Source organism: Hypomesus nipponensis, chromosome 5, assembly GCF_054491055.1.
Source record: "Hypomesus nipponensis isolate SF chromosome 5, ASM5449105v1, whole genome shotgun sequence".
Lineage (NCBI taxonomy): Eukaryota > Metazoa > Chordata > Actinopteri > Osmeriformes > Osmeridae > Hypomesus > Hypomesus nipponensis.
Genome location: NC_140365.1, coordinates 5,075,589 through 5,096,564, shown reverse-complemented (window position 1 = coordinate 5,096,564; position 20,976 = coordinate 5,075,589). Strand labels below are relative to the sequence as shown.

General features: G+C 57.7%; 1 protein-coding gene across 3 annotated transcripts in view; it reads right to left on the bottom strand.

The window, feature by feature from the left end:
* The window catches only part of sptbn2 (spectrin, beta, non-erythrocytic 2), a 54,328-nt gene that overhangs the window by 8,184 nt on the left and 25,168 nt on the right, over positions 1-20,976 (bottom strand). For all 3 annotated transcript variants that reach the window (XM_084697572.1, XM_084697570.1, XM_084697571.1), the window contains 30 exons: positions 15,417-15,568; positions 14,332-14,505; positions 13,602-13,693; positions 13,070-13,150; positions 12,155-12,270; positions 11,622-11,734; positions 11,199-11,386; positions 10,924-11,041; positions 10,640-10,798; positions 9,969-10,271; positions 8,608-8,761; positions 7,772-8,166; positions 7,391-7,654; positions 7,061-7,272; positions 6,524-6,661; positions 6,181-6,400; positions 5,457-5,993; positions 5,101-5,303; positions 4,887-4,977; positions 4,627-4,773; positions 3,800-4,063; positions 3,241-3,465; positions 2,934-3,023; positions 2,515-2,805; positions 2,196-2,326; positions 1,865-2,069; positions 1,207-1,581; positions 856-1,100; positions 565-703; positions 222-306 (listed from right to left, as the gene is read on the bottom strand). In XM_084697572.1, the coding sequence (XP_084553698.1) occupies positions 222-306; positions 565-703; positions 856-1,100; positions 1,207-1,581; positions 1,865-2,069; positions 2,196-2,326; positions 2,515-2,805; positions 2,934-3,023; positions 3,241-3,465; positions 3,800-4,063; positions 4,627-4,773; positions 4,887-4,977; positions 5,101-5,303; positions 5,457-5,993; positions 6,181-6,400; positions 6,524-6,661; positions 7,061-7,272; positions 7,391-7,654; positions 7,772-8,166; positions 8,608-8,761; positions 9,969-10,271; positions 10,640-10,798; positions 10,924-11,041; positions 11,199-11,386; positions 11,622-11,734; positions 12,155-12,270; positions 13,070-13,150; positions 13,602-13,693; positions 14,332-14,505; positions 15,417-15,568 (5,907 nt within the window). The remainder of the gene's footprint in view (positions 1-221; positions 307-564; positions 704-855; positions 1,101-1,206; positions 1,582-1,864; positions 2,070-2,195; positions 2,327-2,514; positions 2,806-2,933; positions 3,024-3,240; positions 3,466-3,799; positions 4,064-4,626; positions 4,774-4,886; positions 4,978-5,100; positions 5,304-5,456; positions 5,994-6,180; positions 6,401-6,523; positions 6,662-7,060; positions 7,273-7,390; positions 7,655-7,771; positions 8,167-8,607; positions 8,762-9,968; positions 10,272-10,639; positions 10,799-10,923; positions 11,042-11,198; positions 11,387-11,621; positions 11,735-12,154; positions 12,271-13,069; positions 13,151-13,601; positions 13,694-14,331; positions 14,506-15,416; positions 15,569-20,976) is intronic.

Below are 20,976 nucleotides of genomic sequence, written 5' to 3'. Positions count from 1 at the left end.
ATACCCCTCTCACCCGCCCTGCCCAGAGAGCATACCCCTCTCACCCGCCCTGCCCAGAGATCATACCCCTCTCACCCGCCCTGCCCAGAGAGCATACCCCTCTCACCCGCCCTGCCCAGAGAGCATACCCCTCTCACCCGCCCTGCCCAGAGAGCATACCCCTCTCACCCGCTCTGCCCAGAGAGCATACCCCTCTCACCCGCTCTGCCCAGAGAGCATACCTATTTGGAGGTGGTCCATCTTGTCCTGCCACTTCTTGTTGGTCTCGGCCCTCCGACCCTGGAGCTGGTCCAGCTTCTCCCGGATCTGAGACGTGGTCACATCGCACGGGTCAGGACAGCAGTCCAACAGCCAACAACTCTGTATATGTATGTCTGTGTGTGTGTGTGTGTATGTGTGTGTGGTCTGTGTGTGTAGGGGTGTGTGTGTGGTGTGTGTGTGTGTGATGTGTGGTGTGTGTGTGTGATGTGTGGTGTGTGTGATGTGTGTGTGTGTGGTGTGTGTGTGTGTGATGTGTGGTGTGTGTGTGCGATGTGTAGGTGTGTGTGTGGTGTGTGTCCATACCTCGTCAGCTGCGTAGTGGTTGTTGTTGATGAGAGTGTTGCCCATCTCATAGCAGGCGGTGAAGCTGTCGGCCCGGGTCTCGATCTCAGACTTGATGTCCTGGTGGTTGGCGATGACCAGCCCAGCTGAGGACACATCCCTGGAGAACGCAGGCAGGGCACAGACAGGTCAGGTCAGGCACCAATCACTCTCCTTCACCGGAGAATCCAATCCCAGGACAGATGTGGTGGTACTGTCGTTGTACTTGCTCAACGGCAATCAAGTCGAACAAGGGGCGGGGCGGGGCTTCACCTGGGGCTGTCGTGGGCGTCGATCTGCAGGTTGACCCCGTCCATCCACAGCACGAGGTCGCGCACCATGTTGGAGAAGCGGAACTTCTCCACCGTGTCCAGCAGGAGGAGCCGGCGAGCCTGGCCGGCCCCCAGCAGGCCCTCCCAGGCCTCGGTGACGGAGCGCTCGCTGCGGTGGATCTCCTCCGCCTTCTCCCCGGCGTAGGCCTTCTGCAGCCTCGCCGCGTCATCCTGCACCTGGTTCACCTGCGGAGGGGGGGAGCGGAGGAAGACCAGCTCAGTGACCACGCACGCTGCCCGGGTTTAGAGGGAGGGGTGGAGGGAGGTCGGGCGGTGTAGCGCGTGTGCGTACCTGGCCGCTGAGGGCCTGGATGTCGTGCTCGTAGGCCGTGTGCTGCCTGTGCAGGTGCTGGACAGTGTTGAGGTCGCGGCCCAGCTCCGAGGGCAGCGCCTCGTGCTTCTCCCGCACGCGGCCCAGCGCCTCGCGGCCGTCCTGGTGGAAGCGGTGCAGCTCGTACGAGGCGGCCAGCATCTGCGTGCGCGTGTCGATCAGCTCCAGCAGGTCGGCCCACGCCTCGTTCAGGCCGTCCTTCCACTCGGCCACCGTGGCGTTCTCCGGGTGGCCCGTCTCGATCAGGTCGTCCGCCTGCCCGTTGACGCCGTCCACGCGCTCCTGCCCGATGTTGCTGGTGTCCCGGGCGAACTCCCGGAACTTGTCCCTCAGCATCTAACACAGAGGGGGGGCGGTTAGCAGCCCTGGTCTACGGCTGGCTGGATGCCAAGCTGGTTATCCAGTAGGGGTTGGGGGGGAAAATGGATTCACATTTGAATCGCGATTCAGTCTGGTAGCGAATCGCGATTCAGTCTGGTAGCGAATAAGATTGAATCACAAATTTATGTGAATCTTTTTTTATTTTTAATCTTGAGGTACCAAAAGATTCCCACCCCTATTATCCAGGTGTGTGCGGGGTGGTGGGGGGGGGGTGTTGGTGGTTAGAAGCTGCTCTCACCGTGACGTGCTCGTAGTCCTGGCCCAGCTCGTGAGAGCCGGCCACCACCTCCCTCTCAGCGATCCACTGCTCCAGGTCGTCCACCTCCCTCTTCAGCTGGGTCAGCCTCAGCCTCTCCTGCAGGCGGCCGCGACGCTCCTCCGCCAGGTCCTTCAGCCCCGCGTACAGCTTGTCCACCTGGGCTTGCCGTAGGGTCAGCCTCTCACTGAGCACAGGGAAGCAGACCCCAACATGACCCTCAGTCCCCAGCCGTATCACTCCTCCTCAGATATTAGGGTTAGGGTTGTGTGGCTCTCCCTCTGGCCTGGTCGAGCCCTCTATGACCTCTGACCTCTCGGGGTGCTCGCTGGTGACCATGAGGCGGCTGCTGTTGGCCAGCTGGTGGATGGTCTGGGCGTAATCCTCCAGGGCCTGTTCCAGGATCTGATGCTTCTTCACCATCACCATGGCACTCTGCTCATCCTGCAGCACACACACACACACACACACGGATGGAGGAAAGTGCATCGATTACGCAACGACAATTGAGAGAGAAAAATAAAAACACATCTTGGCGCTCCGCTCATCTGGCCACGGCCGATCCCCTCTGTGCTCCTCCCGTCGGCCTCCTGGCCTCCCGGCCTCCTGGCCTCCCGGCCTCACAGCCTCACCTTGGCCTTCTCCTCCGACATCATGTGCAGCTCCTGCTCCCCCATCCAGGCCTCGGCCTCGGCAGCGTCCGTGTAGAACTGCTGGGCGCGGTTGGCCTCCACCAGGCGCACGTGTCGCTCGTCCGTCTCGGCAATGAGCTGGGCCCACAGGTCCCTGAGCTCGGCCAGGCGGCCCTCCAGGGCCTCCTGCCTCTCCCCGTCCACCTCCTCCTGCCCCGGGGACATGCTCCGCCGGTGGGCCTGGATGTCGTCGATGCGTGGCTGGTGGCCCTGGATCTCCTTCTGCAGGGTCTGCACAACGGGGAGGGGAGGTTTGTTTACAAGTGGGGTAGCAGATTGGAAAAAAGGTGACGCAGTGCTCTCTCTCCTCCAGGAGGTGGCGCCGGCGCACCTTTGGCGCGTGGGGACAGGGTGTGTACCTGGTTCTTCTTGATGAGCAGCTGCACACTGGGCAGGTCCTTGCCGTGGTCGGTGGAGTTGGCCAGTGGCATCCTCTCCTTCACCCACAGCTGAGGACGACCAGACACACGCAATGAGTTATACACATACAACCTCGATGAAACTACAACTGGAAAGGCTCTGCTGCGTCATGTCATACAAATGTAGGTATCAAGGTAGTCATTTAGCCTTTTATCTGTTGAACCTCCAAACTCTGCAGTCACTGAGCCATCCACATACCCCTCCCCGCTATAAACCATCTCTCAAACCCCCCCCCCCCCCACTCACGATCTCGTCCTCCAGGTCTCGGTTGAACTGGTGGGCCTCTTTGGAGGCCAGCAGCCTCTGCTGCCTCTGCTTGAGGGGCTCCTGCAGCTGGCCGAAGCTGTCGGTGACGCGCCTCTGCTGGCCGTCCACCTCGGCCAGCCCTGCGTCCTCCTGGGACAGGGCCAGGGCCTGGGACTGCAGGGACTGCACCTCCTTCTCACGCACCTCCATCTGGTGCTCCAGCATCTGCAGAAGCAACAGCCAGGAGGCTTCGTCAGACAACAGTGGACTCCCCCCCCCCACACACATACACTACTAATCATGTAGAAGGGGGTTATAGATGGCTGATCGGGCTATTAATCAGAAGGTTGCCGGTTTGATTCCCGGCCGTGCCAATTGACGTTGCGTCCTTGGGCACGGCACTTCACCCTACTTGCCTCGGGGGTAATATCCCTATACTTACTGTAAGTCGCTCTGGATAAGAGCGTCTGCTAAATGACTAAATGGAGAAGTCTTTTTGATAGAGTATGCTCTTTTTTGCCCCTCCTGGGGACAAAACTAAAGCTGTCCGTCACTTCACCTGGTGCTTCTTGAGCAGGATGTTGACGCTGGTCAGGTCCTTGCCAAAGTCGTCGCTCTGCAGCTGGCCCTCCAGGTTCTTCAGCCAGCCGTCCAGGGCCGAGCAGCTCTGGGTGAACAGCTCCGCCCTGTTGGCATCAAACAGGCACTGCGCCTTGGTGCGCGTGGTGCTCTCCAGCTCCTCCCACTGCGCCTGCAGGCCCTCCACCGTCTGCTGCACCACCGGCTGCAGCTCGGGCTTCTCCTTCACCAGGGCCTGGCTCTCCTGACGGGGGGGAGGGGAGGAGGAGGGGCGGGCAGGAGGAGGGGTGGGCAGGAGATGGGGTGGGCAGGAGGAGGGGTGGGGAGGAGGAGGGGTGGGGAGGAGGAGGGGTGGGGAGGAGGAGGGGTGGGCAGGAGGAGGGGTGCGGAGGAGGAGGGGTGCGGAGGAGGAGGGGTGGGCAGGAGGAGGGGTGGGGAGGAGGAGGGGTGGGGAGGAGGAGGGGTGGGCAGGAGGAGGGGTGCGGAGGAGGAGGGGTGGGCAGGAGGAGGGGTGGGGAGGAGGAGGGGTGGTGAGGAGGAGGGGTGGTGAGGAGGAGGGGTGGGGAGGAGGAGGGGTGGGGAAGAGGAGGGGTGGGGAGGAGGAGGGGTGGGGAGGAGGAGGGGTGGGGAGGAGGAAGGGTGGGGAGGAGGAGGGGTGGTGGAGGGGTAGGAGAGTTGAAGGGGGTGAGGAAAAGAGGTGTGGAGGAAGTAGCATAAGAGGACAGTTGAGCACGAGAGCAGACAGATGGACACAATGCCAGACGAGCCCAGGCAGTGATGTCACACAGACCCAACCATGGCCTTTACCTTGTCCAGTTTGTCCAGCCAGTCCTTGTTGGAGGCCAGCTCAGCCATGAAGGCCTGGTGCTTCTGCCACTTGCTGTGGAGGTTCCTCGCCTCGTCGTACGACATGTCCTGGGCGGTCAGCATCTTCTCGTTGATCCAGAGAGAGAGCTGTGGAGAGCACAAACGGGTCAAACCAATACCAGGAGACAACAAACTACTGTGGGAATGACAAAGGGATTTGGACGGTCAGAGCTGCAGGCTGTAGTAATGCCTGTGTTTACCTCCTGTCCGTCTTGGAGGAAGTCCTGAAGTTCACGGTTGTCCTTCAGTTTTGCCAGGAGCTCGTTAGCGGCCTCCTTGTTCTTCTGGTGTCTGATGATGAAACAGAGCGGACACAGAATGAGACACTACTCAATGAGGAAATGTATTAGGGTTTGATCCCTTACGCAAACTCTTCCCTCCTTCCCTCCCTCCCTCCCTCTTTCCCTCCCTCACCTCTCCTGGATGGAGTCGGCCTTCTCCTCGATCTTGTCGGAGTTGGTGTTGAGGTCGCCGACGAGGCGGCGGCCGGCCTCCACCACGCCGGTGATCTTCTCCTCGCTGGCCTCCATGGTGGTCAGGAAGTCCTCATGCTTCTTTATGGCCTCTTCTGCCCCCTGCAGGCTGGAGGGCATCTCGGTGTGGGACAGCACATACTCCTACAGGGAGGCAGGGAGGGAAGGAGACAGAGAGAAAACGAGAGAGAGAGATAAACAAGGTTATAAGCACGTTAAGTTCCCACAGGCATCAGTTCCACACGCGACCTCGCCCCCGAGAAAGCCCCCACTTCCCCTCCGCCCTCTCCGCCCCACCTGGCTGTTGAGGAAGCTCTCCGCCTGCTTCACGTCGCGCAGGAACGTCTGGAAGTCGAAGGCCTGGGCCAGGAGGCTGTGGCGGTTCTCCCACATGCGGCGCAGCTCGTGCCAGCCCGTGTCGAGCGCCTGCAGCCTCTGGGCCAGGAACATGTACTGGGCGTCCGTCTGGCCCTGGGTCACCTCCTCCCCCAGCGCCCGCATCTTCTCGTAGTCCTCCTTGTAGTTGTCCACCTCGTTCTTGATGCTCTCGTGCTGGGCGAGCAGGCGCTCGGCCTCGGCCAGCGACGTGGGGATGTCCTCGGACGCCACGGCCGTCTGCGTGCGCGACAGCCACGACTGGAAGTCGTCCAGGTCGCGCAGGAAGCCCTGCAGCTTGCTGGCCTCGCCCAGGGACTCCTCCCGCCGCTTCATGGTGGCGTTGAGCTCCTCCCACACCTCCTGGATGCCGCCCAGGCGGGCGTGGATCTCCTCCGCCTGCTCGGGGTGTTCCCGGGCCAGCTTCTCAGCCTCCTGCCTCAGGTCGTCCAGCTTACCCTGCACACACACACATGGGGAGGGAAACAGAGTGATAAAAACAAAAAAACAATGACATTTTGTTTACGCTCGGGAAAGCACACTAGCCCCATGAACGACTCCAAAATGACGTTTGGGTGCCACTAGCCTACATTAATACTCTTGCTCCTCCTCACCCCTCACCCCCCCCCCCCCCCCCCCACTGTACCTGAATGGCCTCCAGGTCTCTCTCCATGCCGGTGAGCTTGCGCTGCAGGGCCATGACCCCAGCCAGGTCGTTTCCCAGGCTCTGGGTGGACTCGATCACCTTGGTCTTCTCCCTCATCCAGGTCTGGATCTCGTTGCACTCCAGGTGGTAGTTCTGGATGTTCAGGGCGGACTCCAGGTCCTGCTTCTTCTGCTCCGCCAGCCGCTGGAACTCCTTCCACCTGGGGAACGACAGCACGGAAACCCTTAGCTCCCTCGCTGTCCACTTCTCACACAGTCTTTAGTCAGCGCATCGTTCTGATGAAATGTTTTGAGCGTATTGGCACGTTGTCGCGGCCTCTGACCTGTCGTTGAGCTGGTCCTGGGTCTGGTGAATCTGCTCCTTGCTGCGGTTGTCAGAGCCCAGCAGCTGCTCTGCCACCTGGTTGACGTCCGTGATGCGAGTGCCCAGGTTGTTCATCTCGGGCTCCAGCGTCTCAAACCTGCACACGCAGCAACAGCTAATGTTCACTCTCATTACACACACACACACTCTGGAGAACAGGACGGAACCGCGGTGTGCTCCGATGATAACACGCAGGAAAGTGTCAAATATCAAGACGGCACCAATAACGACACCACACGTTAAGTAACAGTATCACTCAAGTCAATCGTAAGTGAGACTTCACTGTCTAATATTCCCTCCCTCCCTCCCTCCCCCACTCTCTCTCTCCCTCCCCCACGCTCTCCCTCCCCCCTCCCCCCTCCCCCCTCCCCCCTCCCCCCTCCCTCCCTCCCTCCCTCCCTCCCTCCCTCCCTCCCTCCCTCCCTCCCTCCCTCCCTCCCTCCCTCCCTCCCTCCCTCCCTCCCTCCCTCCCTCCCTCACTCCCTCACCCCCTCACCTCTGCTGCACCACCTCCAGGTCCTCCAGCTTGGTGGGGATCTCCATGCTGTCCAGCCACTGCTCCTTCTCCCCCACCCACAGCTGGCAGGCCCCCGCCTCGCTGTACATGCGGTAGAGGGCCAGCGCCCCCTCCAGGGCCTTCCGCCGCGACGCCGACAGCGACGCCAGCTCCTCGTAGCGCTGCTCTATGGCGGGCAGGCGCCCCTCCACCTGGGGACGGCCGGGACGACCGGGTTAGACCACGGAGCAGGGCAGAGCCGAGACGGGGGGATGGGAGGGAGGGAGGGCTCAGATTAAGGGAGCTGGGGGAGGCAGGGAGAGGCCTGACCTGAGGGGAGTGCGTGTAGGCCTGGGGCAGGCTCTGGGCCTGCTCGTGCAGGGAGTCGATGAGGGGCCGGTGGCTCTGGACCTCCTCCTCCACCTCCCTCTGCTTGCGGGCCAGCGTCTGCGTGGAGAACTCGTCGTGGCCCACCTCCTGGCTGGACACCTGCCTCAGCGTCTCCATGATCCACGCCTCCATGTCGTTGGCGTCCGTCTGGAACTGGTGCATGGCCGACGCCTCCTTGAGGCTCTGCTCCCTCAGCTGGGAGGTCTGGGGACGGGGGGGGGATGGGACACACCGTTTACGCCCTGCTGGTGACGCAACAGGAGGATATTACAGCATGCGCTCTCTCCCGACCCGGCTCTGGGTCCTCCCAGGCTCGCTCACCTCCTCCAGGTGTGCCCACTGAGCTCGCACGTCCCGGATCCTCTCGGTGACCTCGGCCGCCCCGACGTGCCCCTCCTCCACCAGGGCCTCCCCGGAGGCAATGCTGTTGCTCAGCGGGCCGTAGCGCGCCGCCATCTCGTCCCGGAAGGCCTCGTGCTTGCTGAGCAGGTGCAGGGCGGAGGTGAGGTCGCGGCCGCAGTCGCCCGCCGCCAGGATCTGCTCCTGCTCGCGGATCCAGGCCGCCTCCTCGCCCAGCTCCCACAGGAACTGCCACAGCCGCCGGGAGTCCTCCAGGCGGCCCCGCCGCTCGCCCGCCAGCTGGCCCAGGTCGTCGTAGGCCCGGCCCAGCAGGGTCACCTTCTCATCCACCAGCGCTGGCTCACACGGCTTGTACACTGAGAGAGAGAGAGAGAGAGAGAGAGAGAGAGAGAGAGAGAGAGAGAGAGAGAGAGAGAGAGAGAGAGAGAGAGAGAGAGAGAGAGAGAGAGAGAGACAGAGAGAGAGAGAGACAGAGAGAGAGAGAGAGAGAGAGAGAGAGAGAGAGAGAGAGAGAGAGAGAGAGAGAGAGAGAGAGAGAGAGAGAGAGAGAGAGAGAGAGAGAGAGAGAGAGAGAAAGAGAGAAAGAGAGAGAGAGAAAGAGAGAGAGAGACAGGGAGAGAGGGAGAGTGGGATCAAACCCAAATCATTCCTCACTGAATAATTAAAGCAGAGACAGAAGAAGAACTCCCCCAAAATAGCACAGTTGTTTGCGATACATGGCCTAAAAGATACATCACTTCAAATCAAATTATTTTCAATTGCTACGTGTGAGTGTGCGTGCGTGCGTGACGTCTCACCCTGCTCGTCGGAGGTGAAGCGCTGGGCGGCGCCCTGCACAGCGCGGACCCTCTCCGCCTGGGCCGAGATGTCGGCCTCCACCAGGGTGTGCGTCTGCAGCAGGTCCTCCACGTCGTGCAGGTGCCTCCCGCTGTCCTGGGACTGCAGGCGGCCCTGGGGACACAGCGCACAGCAGGGCTTACACATCACACCAACACCCAGGACCTAGCCCCCCCCCCCCGCTCGTCTGGCTCCCTGGCAGGGCTGGCGACACACAGTGACTCTGGAGACTGCGATGGCTGGGAGGCAAGATGCCGATGGGCAGCAACAATCGGGACGGACTAGGAGACTCGCATTTCGTTCCTGCTTTTTACAATGTTTGGATTTGAAACATTTTACTGCGTCTAATTAGAGGGTAAATGGCAGGGACGGAAAAAACTATTTCTGCTCCCCGCTGCTACTGGAAGTTATAGATGAAGCCAGCAGGGTCAATAACGGGGTCTAGCCTTCGGAGAGACTGATAATAAATGAGACTTATTAACTTGAGACAAAAGTGGGTTCATGGAGGGCCTATCGATCTGTTTGCTGGTGATGTGCTCGCGGTGGGGAGAGGGGTTTTCTGAGGGCTAAGCCTACTGTGGCAGTGTGCCTAGCTCAGCACATCCTGGTAAACCCCAACACAGACAGGACAGGACAGGGCAGGGCAGGGGGTGGGGGAGGGCAGGGCAGGGGGTGGGGGAGGGCAGGGCAGGGGGTGGGGGAGGGCAGGGCAGGGGGTGGGGGAGGGCAGAGGGTGGGAGAGGGCAGGGCAGGGGGTGGGGGAGGGCAGAGGGTGGGAGAGGGCAGGGCAGAGGGTGGGGGAGGGCAGGGGGTGTGGGAGGGCAGGGGGTGGGGGAGGACAGGGCAGGGGGTGGGGGAGGGCAGGGCAGGGGGTGGGGGTGGGGGAGGGCAGAGGCTGGGGGAGGGCAGGGGGTGGGGGAGGGCAGGGCAGGGGGTGGGGGAGGGCAGGGCAGCCTTCTGTGAGTTTCAGTGGACTACTAAACATGATTGGGTTAGACAGGGTGTGACATGTTGTCTGTGCATCAGCACCTCGTTCCATTTAAGAGATTAGAGGTTTGTGTTCTGGCTGCACAACGACTAAGACTACAGGGAATAGTGAGTCACTGGGGCCTGTGGTAGCAGTAAAACGTTTCCTCCACTTTAGTTTCTCCGAATGTATTTTTTCAATTTTCTTCTTTGAGGGGTTTAGGTTGGTTCTACGTGCTGATCTGTGGCCATCCGTAAAGCCCTCTGTCATCCTCCCTGTCAAACAGAGCTCGACAACGTCAATCTGACTGGGTTTTAACCCTCCTCTGTACGGCCCACATCTCCCGTCCTCTACCTTCATGTCTCCCATCCAGTCCATGATGTAGCGCATCTCCTGCAGCAGCCTCTGCAGGTCCCTGTGGGCGTGCAGCCTCTCCCGCCGTGCCGCCAGCAGCTCCTTCAGGTACTCCCACAGCCGCAGCACGTTGTCCCTCCGCGCCAGCACGCGCCTCACGTCGTGGTATCCCTCCGCCTCCAGCTCGCGGGCCACCGACTCCACGGTGGCCACGCGCTCGCCGTACGCCCCGATGTCCGTCTCGATGGCCTCGTGTTTGCGGGTGGCCGCCTCCACCGCCCCCAGGTCCACGCCAAAGTTGTCCTGTGTGGGGGAGGGGGGGGTCAGGGGGCAAAGGTTAGCGCCATAACGGGCTGGTCTGTTCGAGACCATCGCTGCTTCCCTCCCTCCCTCAGAACAAATCCCAAAAGGTGTTTCCAGCAACGTTAGACATTGCCCTTGAGGAAGAGAGCATAAATACAGGTTATTAACCGCCACAGTGGGGAGATAAGCCACATTCAGGTAAATCCCTCCCACCTGCACTGGAGAGATAATTAAAACTGCTCATCTTCCTGGCAGCTGTGTGTCCATAAAGCTGTCCACTCAATCAACATGACGCCATCACAGTCACTGATTATCCCAGCTGGAATTGCCATGGGGACGGATGACACCCTCCCTCTGTCGTCGGTTACCTGGGAGACGAGCCTCTGGTTCTCGCTCAGCCAGGTCTCCCTCATGGCGGCCTTGCGGTCGAAGCGGGCGGCGAGCATCTCCAGCTTCTCCTGGCGAATCAGCTCGTTCCTCAGCGCCAGCTCGCGCTCGTGCTCCGCCTTCTCCAGGCGCTCCCAGGCCTGGGCGGCCAATCAGAACGCAGATGGTCAGAGCAGAGAGAGAGAGCAGGCTCCTGTACTGGGAGGAGGAGGGTCTGTGTGGAGGAGCCCCACCCGGAGCTAAGGTCCCGGGGGCAGGATCCTACCTTGTTGATGTCAGTGATGAGCTTGCCCTCTCTGGGCATGTACACCTTCTGGTTGTTGGCTCTCATCTTGCTCTGGATGGTGAAGAGCAGCACCTCCAGGTTCCCCTTCTCTGTGAATCTGGGCAAACACACACACACACACACACACAGGTCAGAAACCTCACTGTTGACCCGTTTTGAAAATCTCTCTGGTTCTGGAATGTGCTTCCCTCCGCTAAACTCCCCCCCTACCCCCCCAGACCAGGAGTGCTCCCCCCCCCAGACCCCTCTCTCACTTGGGGGGCTTCTCCACGGTGCGGTAGGTGTTGAAGGCCTGCAGCTGGTTCTGCACGGTGCTCAGGGAGTTGGCCAGCTGCCGGTCGTTGAGGGTCAGGATGGTCTGCTCGATCCACTGCAGCAGCTCCGACGCCAGGGTCTCGTACTTGTCGATCAGCTGGTCGGCCTCGATGGCGTAGTCCAGCACCTGGCGAGGCAGGCAGGAGGGGTGAGGGTCACAGGTCACACACACGCAGTCTGTTAGCACCTACACAACGCTCACGGAAGCACACGCAGTCTGTATGCACCCACACACACACAGACACACACGGAAGCACACGGAGTCTGTATGCACCTACACGCACACACACACATATACACACACATATACACACACACATATACACACACACATATACACACACACACACACAGTAGCCCACCTTGCCGATCCTCTTGCCCTCCACGGCCAGGGCCTTCATCTTGGAGAAGTAGTGGTAGTAGGTGGCCACATATGTGATGATGGACTTCTCATCGGGCTGGTCCACATTCACATCTGGACAAAGACACAGCACTGTCAGCCTGCCTCACTGGAGCACCATTATCCCTCTCATCTACTTAGCATGCACACACACACACACACACACACATCCCATTTCCTTTAAGAACACGTGGGCCTCGTCTTCAAATCCAGCTCAGGGCTCAGAAGGGAAGCCAAACAGTCACCATATATGGACTTCCCTTTCAGACCAGTGATGTCAGAAGGCATCCCTAAGCCACTGTGCCCAGTCTGGCCTCCCATCTCCTATTGGCTCTTAAGCTGTAATTCATTCAGGTAATCCATCCATCCACCCCAGCCCCTCCACCCCTCCACCCCTCCCTCCCCCAGTCCAGACAGCCATCCCAGGACAGAGGCTCCTCTTGGTGGGGGGTAACTCCCACGTTCCCAGGTGTCCCTCCCCTGGACCACGCTCACCTTCTGGGTCCAGCAGCTTGGTGACGCCGAGCTCTTTCTCCGCCACGTTGAAGGCGTTCTGGAGGTTGTAGTGGGCGTTGGACCGCTTCAGGGTGTCAAACTCGATGAGGTCCGATCTGGAAAGAGAAAGGGTGGGAGCTTGTTAATGACAACACTCATCTCATTGCTGGGAGGACTGCAATCCAAACGACAGAATTCAGTCTGACTAGTAAACAAAGTAGAAGACTTATGGTCTAATTATCATTTTTTTCAAGTCTGTCTTATCTGTGGTCTCTGTACTCTGTTTAATGGGATCGTGTAGAGATGACAGTGCCATCTTGTAGCCTGAAGATTTAATCACTCCTCACTGAAAATGACTTCTACACTCTGGAAACCCACAAACAGGCAGCAACGGTGCAGGCATTCATCTCAGTTCAACCTGTCCGTGTTCAACAAACGAGGGGAAGCCACTGACAATCAACCTGTTAACCCCGCCGTGTCCTGCAGCACGCTACCAGCAGGGGGCACCAGTGAGCTGCCAGGCGCGCTCTCGCGTGAAAATCGAGTGGGTTTTTATTTCCGTTATCTAGGTCAACTTACTCCAATGATTTGGATTTTTTTCATCCACGTATCCAAACTGCTGAAAGTTTGTAGGAGAGGAAGGTTGAGGAGACCCACATAGACTAACAGGAGGTTCAGACCCCCCCAGAGACGAGGTGTCATGGCAGGTGGACCTCATTAGACAAGAGGTCCTGATAGGACCAGAGGGTGAGGCACTTATCCTGAGATAATGGAACAGTTCATCATCTAAATATAGCTCTTTATAGAGAGCACGGAGGGTGACGATGGCACCCAGCGGCCTACAGATCTAATGGCTGACTTCAACTTGATGAAAGTGTGGTGTGCGCAGGGTCAATGTGCTGATAGGTGGTTGACCTGTGTTTGTGCACGATGGCGTTGAACGCCAGGCCGTCTCTCCAGCTGGTGGTGAAGTTGTGGACGTTCACGTTGGGGTACCTGCAGGGAGAAGGTCAACGGGGATTAATCATCAACTACACGCAGGAAGAGTTCTCTCACAGTGCCAATGATCTCTCACACGGACATTGGGGAGGGACACTGCTGTCCCTCCCCACCTCTCCTCTCCTCTTCCCTCCCCACCTCTCCTCTTCCCTCCCCACCTCTCTTCCCTCCCCACCTCTCCTCTTCCCTTCCCTCCCCACCTCTCCCCCTCCCCTCCCCTCCCCACCTCTCCTCTTCCCTCCCCACCTCTCCTCTCCCCCTCCCCTCCCCACCTCTCCCCACCTCTCCCCCTCCCCTCCCCTCCCCTCCCCACCTCTTCCCTCCCTCCCTCCCTCCCTCCCTCCCTCCCTCCCTCCCTCCCTCCCTCCCTCCCTCCCTCCCTCCCTCCCTCCCTCCCTCCCTCCCTCCCTCCCTCCCTCCCTCCCTCCCTCCCCTCCTCCCCCCTCACCCTGCAGTCTTCATCTGGCACCAGAGCAGCAGGGCTTCTTTGGCAGACTTCTTCTCCTTGTTGTCCCCGGTCTCCACGCTGATGTCCTGGATCTGTTAGCAGGAGGACGAGAGCTCCGCTCAGTCACACAGACACAGGCCCACTTAACACTCCAACGCAGCACCCGGCTCGGCTAATTAAACATTGCTCGGCATTGATTACATGAATCACAAACATTATCTTGTCATTCTGCACAGGGGCGGAGATTTACGCGGATTCACCAGCGATGGAGGGGAAACAGCTGACGGGTCCTAATATTAATTGTGTCCTTGGTGAGACAAATTGAGTTCAGAAATTATATCAGAGTATTACGAGGATATTACGAGAGCAGAGTCAGCCCTGAAAAACACAGCCTAGCAGTTAATTGCTTCCATTCATAGTGGTTCGCCTGAGGCCTGAGGACAAGCAGGGACCTGAGGTCCAGATGCCAGGTGGAGAGAGAGAGAGAGAGAGAGAGAGGGAGGAGGGAGAGAAAGAGAGAGCAAAAAGTGAAAGAAAGGAGAGATGATGCAAGAGATCAAGAGAGAAATACAGAAAGATAAATAAATAAAGAGCAATGTTGAAAAGAGAGAGAGCGAGAGAGAGAGAGAGAAAGAGCGAGAGAAAGAGAGAGCACGAGAGAGAGAGAGAGCACGAGAGAGAGAGAGAGCGAGAGACAAATTGAGAGCCAGTGTGGCAGCCAGGACGTTACCTGGAAGCGTAGGATGATGGTCCAGATGAGGCCGAGGGTGAGGCGGTGGTTTCCGTCCACAATGTCGTGGGAGCCCATGTTCTCCAGGTGCACCTTCTGCTCCTTGAGGAACTGCAGGGCCTTGTCCACGTTCTCCAGGCAGTGGATACGCATGCGGCCCTTGGTGGGCTTCGGCTGGGGGAGGGAGAGGGGAGACAGGGCGTCAAGGAGGAGGGGAGAGCTCATTAAGAGAGAGAGGGGGGGAGTTATGTACCGTAGGTAAGACAGTGTGTTGGCAGAGAGGAGTAAACTCAAAGAGGAAGAACGGGAGAAAGCAGAAATAAGAGTTTCATCATCAGCTGCCGCTAAAACCAGATGACCAGCAAGTCAGGGTCAGGTCAGGGAGACTGTCAGGGCCAGGGCCAGGCTCAGGCTCAGGGTCAGGTCAGGGAGACTGTCAGGGCCAGGCTCAGGCTCAGGGTCAGGTCAGGGAGACTGTCAGGGCCAGGGCCAGGCTCAGGCTCAGGGTCAGGTCAGGGAGACTGTCAGGGCCAGGCTCAGGCTCAGGGTCAGGTCAGGGAGACTGTCAGGGCCAGGGCCAGGCTCAGGCTCAGGGTCAGGTCAGGGAGACTGTCAGGGCCAGGGCCAGGCTCAGGCTCAGGGTCAGGTCAGGGAGACTGTCAGGGCCAGGGCCAGGCTCAGGCTCAGGGTCAGGTCAGGGAGACTGTCAGGGCCAGGGCCAGGCTCAGGCTCAGGGTCAGGTCAGGGAGACTGTCAGGGCCAGGGCCAGGCTCAGGCTCAGGGTCAGGTCAGGGAGACTGTCAGGGCCAGGGCCAGGCTCAGGCTCAGGGTCAGGTCAGGGAGACTGTCAGGGCCAGGGCCAGGCTCAGGCTCAGGGTCAGGTCAGGGAGACTGTCAGGGCCAGGGCCAGGCTCAGGCTCAGGGTCAGGTCAGGGAGACTGTCAGGGCCAGGGCCAGGCTCAGGCTCAGGGTCAGGTCAGGGAGACTGTCAGGGCCAGGGCCAGGCTCAGGCTCAGGGTCAGGTCAGGGAGACTTTCAGGCCCAGCGCCAGGGCCAGGTCAGGGCGGAGAGGATGAGGTACTGACCAGCTGCTCCCCAGACAGCACCTCCAGGAGGCGGATGAGCATGCGTCCATCCCGCAGGTCAGTGTAGAGGTCTCCTATGCGGCAGGTGACGCGGCCCAGGTGGGAGTTCACCCACTTGGTGAAGGTCTTCTTCTGCACCGCCTCACGCTCATCTGCAGGGAGGAGAGAGAGAGAGAGAGAGAGAGACAGAGAGACAGAGAGAGAGAGAGGAGGGGCGGTTAGCAAGGGTCCACCAATCACAAGGCAGCCCCAGCTTCCTGCCGGACTGTGATCGTGTTAAGTCATCATCGTTGCCCGATATTCCAATTAAGTTCTCCTCCAATAACCATCCTGTCTATAAACACTTCCAGCCCCTATTACAGACCCTCAATCACTCCCGAGCCCAGACTGATTACGACGCCAGTAAATCATGTGGACCAGAGACCCGGTGTGACGCGGACCATTTCTCAGATGAGCTATGCCATGAGCTCATTGGGATCATTGAATTGACAGCTTAGCAGAGAGTTCTCAGCCCCCCAGCCTAAAAGCTGACTGACAGAGGTGGGTGGGGGGTTGGGGGGGGGTGAGCGATCGCTCTGCTGACCAGGCCTCCCGCCGTGTCTGGACGGCAGCACGGCCGACCTCTCACGAAACAAATGCCCCCCCAGGTGAGGGATCTGGGCGGCTTCGATCGACGGTGCCCTGCTGGGGGGACTGGCGATGGGTCGGAGGGGACGGACGTTCCTGCGCTAAGGGAGGACGGGGTGGCCGGGACACAATGCATTAAGCTGCAGCCGGTGGCGGCAGCACAGACATATGGAGCCAGGAAGTAAGAAGCTAAACCTGCCTCCTAACGAGGTGACCTCATTTCCAGGACACAGGGCTGCAGGAGAGCATGATCTAGTCTGAGAGGGGAAAACACTGCGGTCTGAGGGGCTGTTATCTCTCCCGGCACGAGCCCACACCCTCACACACACACACTTCCCTCAGCGGTGGGACATTAAAGAAGACATGAGATAAGAACATATCCACTGCCAAACAGCAGGAAATGTCGAGGTTGAGTGTGTGTCGCGATACCGCCTCGTCTATAAGCTACTCAAGGCTATTATTAGCCCCGGAGGCAAGGGTCAGGTCTCGCATTAAACCAAACCAGAGAGCGATGGGCGTCGAAGGTAACGGCTGGTGAAGAGACATGAAGCCGGCAAGACAACCTGCTGACTCACAGCTCCTCCCTGGAGCCCCAGGGCCACGAGGCTGAGGCTGATTCCTAACCTGTGCCCAGGACGGCTGCCCCACGCTGGGGCAGGGGGCGAGGACAAGAGGCAGGGAGGTGGGGGATGGGAGAGAAGTAGGACAGCAGATAAGGAGAACTCCCTGATCTGAAGTCAGGCAGACTTGGCAATATATTCTTTATAGATTCTCTGGGATTCTTAGAGGTGGGTGGCGTATTCTGGTAGATGGGCCAGACTGACGGGTGATATGGGGACTGAATGACTGGGCAACTGTGGTGGTGGCCACTCTGGGCTGGCCGGAGAGAGGAGCAGCTGGCCTCGTGGCAGAGCACCGGTAATCCTGAGCTGATTTATGGTCGTACTTGAGGGATTAGGAGGCCACTTTGCAAGGTTTAAGGAAGCCCCCCTCTGCCTGCTGGAGGAGCCTTTCAATCAAACGCTAATGGGTTAGTTCAGAGCAGAGGCCCAGGAGGAGAGGAGAGGAGAGGGGAGGGGAGGGGAGGGGAGGAGAGGAGGAGAGGGGAGGGGAGGAGAGGAGAGGAGAGGGGAGGAGAGGGGAGGGGAGGAGAGTGGAGGAGAGTGGAGGAGAGGGGAGGAGAGGAGAGGAGAGGGGAGGAGAGGGGAGGGGAGGAGGAGAGGAGGACAGGAGGAGAGTGGAGGCCAGGAGGAGAGTGGAGGCCAGGAGGAAAGGCAGGTGGGCAGGCAGGAAGGTAGTCAGCGGTCAGGAGACCAGGATCAGACCCAGGTGAGTTCTCTCTCGCTCAGGGTTACCGGGAGTGAGAGAGGTGAGAAGCCATTGGAAGGTGCCCTGACGCTATCGAAACCTCAGGCTAGGGAGGGCTCAAGTTCAGTTGAAAACCCTCTGGTGAATGACATGCACTTCAAACCATATTGTTCCATACAGTGTGTGCTTATTTTAGACCGCTAGTCCTACGCGTTCAATAGCCTCCTTGATGATGAAGACCAAAAAGGCCTGTCAAGCTGTGAGCTGCAGCCCCTCGATGATTGTAATGGGTGGCCTCTTAAGTACGCAGGATTAGACTACCTTTTAATTAGGTTTCTTATCAAGAGTAGATACTTGAAACCCAAGAGGATAACAGTACTGTGGCCTTGCCCTGGTCGTTAAACCAAAATGAACTCCCCATTTTGCCACGGTGGCACAAGCGTCACATGATAATAGAGGTATTCCTCATCTGAGGAAAAAGATCCTAAACTAGTTTTACAAGGTGACACCCTGATCCTAGTGACGTGATAACGCATGACATTGACAAGTCGTCTGTGTCTATATGAACTAGAAGGAGGGGCGGTATGAGATCTGAGGGCCGACTCTCTTCCAGGGACATTCCTCTGGGGCCAACAGGACACACACAAACACAGGTTGTGACACTCTTCCCTTGATGTTAACCAGGGGATCAGCTGAAAAACAGCCCAATTACCACACACACACACACACACACATCTCTGGAACATGTGTAGTTGGATGGACACTGTGGTTCACTGAGACTAAGCTGGATTTGAAAAAAGAGCTTTCAAAGTCAATAAATCAGAAAAGTGGAGATTAAAAAAAGAGCAATTAAGGAATAAACTGAATTCCTGGGCTGTGAATCTGCCTGCTTGTTAAGGCGGATGGGTTAAGCAACAGACCACTCACCCAGTTTATCAGGAAAAATGCCTTAAGACGACTAAAGTGCAAAGGCTATGTGCATGTCTGTGGTGCATGTGTATGCTTGAGTTACACAAACTGTCTGTTGTTATCTTAGTAAGGATAGAAGAGGGTTAACTCCCCCATGTGAGGCGGTTCTTGCCTGGATCTGGCAACCTTGAGCATGACAGCGTCCAAGTCTAGTAACGGTGTCCAAGCCAGGGCGATCTAAACCTCACCTCTCTCTGCATCACCTCGACACAGTCAGCCAAGGCCATCCCCAGTGCCACCGTGTTGGTAAATAAACAGCTCAGCTGTAGATTAAAGAACTAGGCTGGTACAAATGATTCCAGAGAGAGAGAGAGAGACAGAACCAGGTCACGGTGACATACACCAGTGGAAGGAAGCAGTCGGGATGTGAGAGAGAGAAGGGCAAAGCGAACACTGACTCTTTGAGAAGGACAGGACGACACTGGACAACACAACAGACGCGTAGCTGCCTGTAGCAGACATGTAGTTAGAGCCCGGATGAACACGACACAGACCTGATAGCTCTGCTCAGGATATCCACCCAGTTGAAACCCTGTTGGGGCTCTTTGTCACCTCAGATTGATCAGTTACCCAGAGTGCAGAGTACAGAGTATATGATTAATCATTTGTTAGCTAATCATCTTACAAAGTTCATATTTTCTACAGTTGGCGGCAGACATCAATGCACCAGCTAATTGTCTGGTGGAGAGAGTACACCTTTGAGGACTGCGGAACACAAAGACCAACTGAAAACAGAGTGACTGGATGTTCCGGAGTGTTCTACAACGTTCCAAAGCATTCAAGAATTCTCAGAATGGCTGACGGGGTGTGTGTGGGGGGTGGGGGGGATGGGGGGGGTTAACAGCATTCTGTATCCAAACACAGAGAAACACACCTCCACTGTCTAATCCCCCTGGTCTGGTATCCAGCTGACCTTGAAGGCATGCTGTATAAACAAACCTAACACGCATTAAAGACACTGGACAGAGAGAACTGTTGATACAGAGGAAATTGCAGCACGACGAGTTCAACGGTTGCAGGAAAGGCTGTGATAGCAGTGTGTCATCATCATAGTCTCTCAACCGACAACAGGTTCTTATGAGGAGCACATACTGTGACTGCCTTAACACAACAATGCTGCTCATCACCACTATCAATAGCCTTCCTATTAACACAGGCACTGTGACACCACAGCATGTGAAACCACAGCATGTGACACCACAAATGTGACACCACAAATGTGTCAGAGCCACGCCTAAAACGATCTGGATTACAGAACAGTTATGAATACACACAATCATCAAAAGAACCACTTAAAAAAAATAAAAACACCCCCCCAAAAAAATGATGTGACGTTAGTGTGAACCCAGAGTTCCTGTCGGTCTCTATAGACTATGAGACCGAAGCCCACACAAATTCCTGCAGCTACAGCTCACTGTAACTTCAGGTGAGTACAATTCTATATCTCAAGGTGACCTTTCCTTTGACCCACGAGGAGCCTCAGAGCTTGGGCGGACTGGATTTCATGCGCTTGTTGAACAATTAGGGAGTATAACTTTCTCCGGCTCTGTTTCTCCCTCCGTCTTTCCCTCTGTCTCTCTGCCGTCTCCTGTGAGGCCGCCTCGGGGCTTGACCGTGAAGAGGCAGAGGGAGGAGGACAGGGAGAGGGAGGGAGGGAGGCAGAGGGTGGAGGACAGGGAGAGGGAGGGAGAGAGGGATGGAGGTCAGGGAGAGAGAGAGGGACAGGGAGGGAGGACAGGGATAGAGGGAGGGATGGAGAAAGGGCAAAGAGAACAGGAAGCAGAGTGAAGGAAAAATGAGACGAGAGAGAGAGACAGAAAGAGAGAGACAGAGAAAAGACAGACAGAGAGAGAGAGAGAGTGTGTCATGGCAACACGTAACATTTTGACACTGCGGCAGATCAAAAGGAGGGAGAGAGAGATGGGTATCTCTTGACGGTTATGACCTGAACTCACAAGCAGGCACACAAGCACAAATTTGCAAGGATTTAGGCCTGTCCAATACCCCCACACACACACACACACACACCTGTAAAAGAACTTCAAAGCAAAAGCACGAAAAAAAAAGAAAGAAAAGAAAAGTGAGAAACAGAATGGCTGGAGAGAAAGAGAGATAGTGAGAGCACAATAGCGAGCGAGATAAAGGAGGCACAGATTGTGGGGCTTTTATCTGAGCTCCAGGAAGAACACAGCCTTCTCTCGATGCCCCGCCACCTGGCCACAGCCTTCATCTCCACGCGCGCAAACACTTCCTATTGACTTGTCAGCTCTCGAGGTGATCTGGGTGATGGCACAGCACAGTACAGCACCCCAAATGAGGCTCGAGACTGCACAGCACAGCACCATGGGAAACCTCTGTTTCACCTCAGTCCTAATGGGAGGACACGGCTGACCTGCCAGTGGATCTTTATTAAAACATCTACCGTGTCACCCTCCCACACACTCTGCAGCCACCAGACCGACACTGGCAAAGGGAGCACGCACGCACACGCGCACACGCACACACGCACACACACACACACACACACACACACACACACACACACACACACACACACACACACACACACACACACACACACACACACACTGGTACAGGCAACAGCAGTCTTACTCTCACTTCTTCTTTCGAGCACACAAATAGCAGGTGGTTCCCT